Raw genomic sequence first — 2366 nt, 5'->3', positions numbered from 1 at the left:
TGTTTCACGTCTTTTTCAGATCAATGCTAAAAGATAAAATAAATTTAAAATTATACTCTAACTATATAAAACCTGCAAAATCACGCAATTCCCTTTGTAAACTTTCCTACAAGGGAATCCCAGCCTTGAAATCCAACGCAAAATCTTGCCAACAGGTGCTACTTTGGAATGAGTAGGCAATTGAGCAAACTCATTATTCCCGTCTCTAGTCGGCCTCAGATGGCGATGGAACGATGAGCTGTACGGGATATAAGCCGACATCGACATAGTTCAGCGAATCAAGCGAGAGCGGCTGCGTTGGCTATCATCCACCGGTGCAAGTAGAGGAGAGAACCTCCACACTGTTGGAGAGATCAGATGGAAAGAAACTGCTGCCCTTAGTTGGCCCTCGAATAATCAAAATGTTAAGAAACATTTTAGAAGTTTCTAAACACAAAGCAAATTTACATTTCTTCGATTTTTCGATTTTTATTTGACACCATTATTTTCAATGTAAAAAGATTTCACAAAAAACACGATCTCTCACCCCTGTGCCCAGCAATCAGTTTTATAACTCAACATTTTATCGGCGTTTGGACCGCGCTTCAGTTGCGATAAGAAGCTATGCTGCACGCAGTCGTTGTGAGTGCGYGTSCCACAGGYACACGGYCTCARGCAAGTATTCATCTGGTCCAAAATGTCCGYCTCATTAGTGCACTTAGCACCATACTCCTTGCGKGGGCACGAATAAATAATCCAATTGGGATGTGCCGGAAGATAGTCCTTTTTCTCGCTGATGTACTGCTCCGCCAACTTCTGACAAAAATCCCTATCTTCCGATACTAATTGCAAATGTTTATTATATTTCGCCTCCTCTTCAGCTTGTATGCGGACATTTTCGTCCAATTGCCGTTCCAGCTCTTCACGCATTTTTCGCTGTTCCGCCATAATTTCCGCTYTCGTCTTTTCCGAATGCACAAAGCGATTCTCAATGATCTTGTTTTCGCGTAGTTCCTGCGCCTCACGCAAACGCCGCTCRTACTCTTCGCACCGCTGACGCCGCAACTCAGCATAGTAGAGCGCTGCCAGATCCGCCTTGTGTGCGAGTTCCSCTTTCACTTTGACGCAATCGTCCACATGTTTCAAATCGTCAATGCGTGCGCTTCGTGCAGCCGCGGCTTCCTCTTCCATCTTGTGCATGCGTCGCGCATAATCGATGAAATCCATCGTGGCTTTGTAGACGGCGCGCTTTCGCTGCACAAGCGCCGCGTTGTTATGCTGCTCCTCGCACGCTATCTCTCGCATGAGCGCACGATGTTCGGCCATACGCTCGAGCTCTTCGGCTTTGCGTTCGGCCGTTTTCTCGGCCATCATATCCAGTARGTCCTTACGATAAGCGAGCGTTTGCGGCGTTGGGCGCGGCAATTCGAGTTTCTCCAAACGTATTTCTTCCAAAACTTTGTTCAACCGTTCGGCCTCAATGCGCTTTTGCTCCAGTTCTTCCTGCCGCTGACGCTTGTGCTCGGCGACCTGTTGGTCCAATATGTTACTAGTGTGGCGTTGCAAGCTTTTTATCAAATTTCTTTCACTCTCGAGCAGTTTTTCCTGATGCTGCTCGGTGGCTACGAATACTTTGTGCCAATATTTATCATTTTGATTTTCACGCACGAAGGCGCGCTGCTTCTCAGTTATCTGCTCCAGCTGAGTTTCCTTAACTTGCATGGTCTCTTTGCGATTCAAKGCGGCGCGTATCTCAAAACAATCCTCCAGTTGCCGTTGTATGCGCATATGTTCTAAGAATTCTTGGTCATGTCGATCGCGCTCTTCTTTGATTTTCAGCAAAATATCCTTGCGCTTTTTGATATCTTGGTCGATGCGCGATTTAACTTTAACGGCAAACTCCTCCTGATAGACGTGATCYTCGTGTTCCAGCTGCAAGTGCAGACGCTTGCGTCTTTGCTCCAATTCCTTTTTTTCAATATCTTGCGCCTTCTTCACCAGATCCTTGATTTGCATGTAGACACTCTTGCGCTCCGAAGTGTTCATGAACTGGAGCATGAAGATGTCATGTGCGGTCAGCATTTTTCCAACACGTGCTTGTGGCTCAACACAGGGGCGGGTGACCAGTATATATGCAAAAAACTTAAAATAATTATATAAAAGTATTTATAAAAGTTTTAGCATTAAAAGGCTAATGAAAAATATTTTTCTTTACGTCAAGATATTATTTTGACATAAGAGAAAACATTGTGGTGAAGAAAGGTGATGAGTTTTTATGATCAGTTTTGGAAAATGTTCGAATTTTTGAGTCAAGTTGGTTTGTGTGTGGCCTAGAAACCCGATTTCGGGATATATTATTTATATATTATAATTTTTTACTTTTTTTT

General features: G+C 44.1%; 1 protein-coding gene across 1 annotated transcript; it reads right to left on the bottom strand.

The window, feature by feature from the left end:
- Positions 1-466: 466 nt before the first annotated feature.
- Positions 467-2176, bottom strand: LOC108966112 (trichohyalin-like). Its single transcript, XM_018928862.1, has one exon. It carries the CDS (start codon positions 2059-2061, stop codon positions 523-525), a length of 1539 nt encoding a protein of 512 aa, XP_018784407.1. The 5' UTR covers positions 2062-2176; the 3' UTR covers positions 467-522.
- Positions 2177-2366: the final 190 nt, after the last annotated feature.

This window comes from Bactrocera latifrons, unplaced genomic scaffold (assembly GCF_001853355.1).
Source record: "Bactrocera latifrons isolate USDA-ARS-PBARC rearing strain unplaced genomic scaffold, ASM185335v1 scaffold_10, whole genome shotgun sequence".
In the NCBI taxonomy this organism is placed as follows: domain Eukaryota; kingdom Metazoa; phylum Arthropoda; class Insecta; order Diptera; family Tephritidae; genus Bactrocera; species Bactrocera latifrons.
The sequence above is the reverse complement of the archived record's forward strand: the minus strand, read 5'-3'. Positions and strand labels throughout refer to the sequence as shown.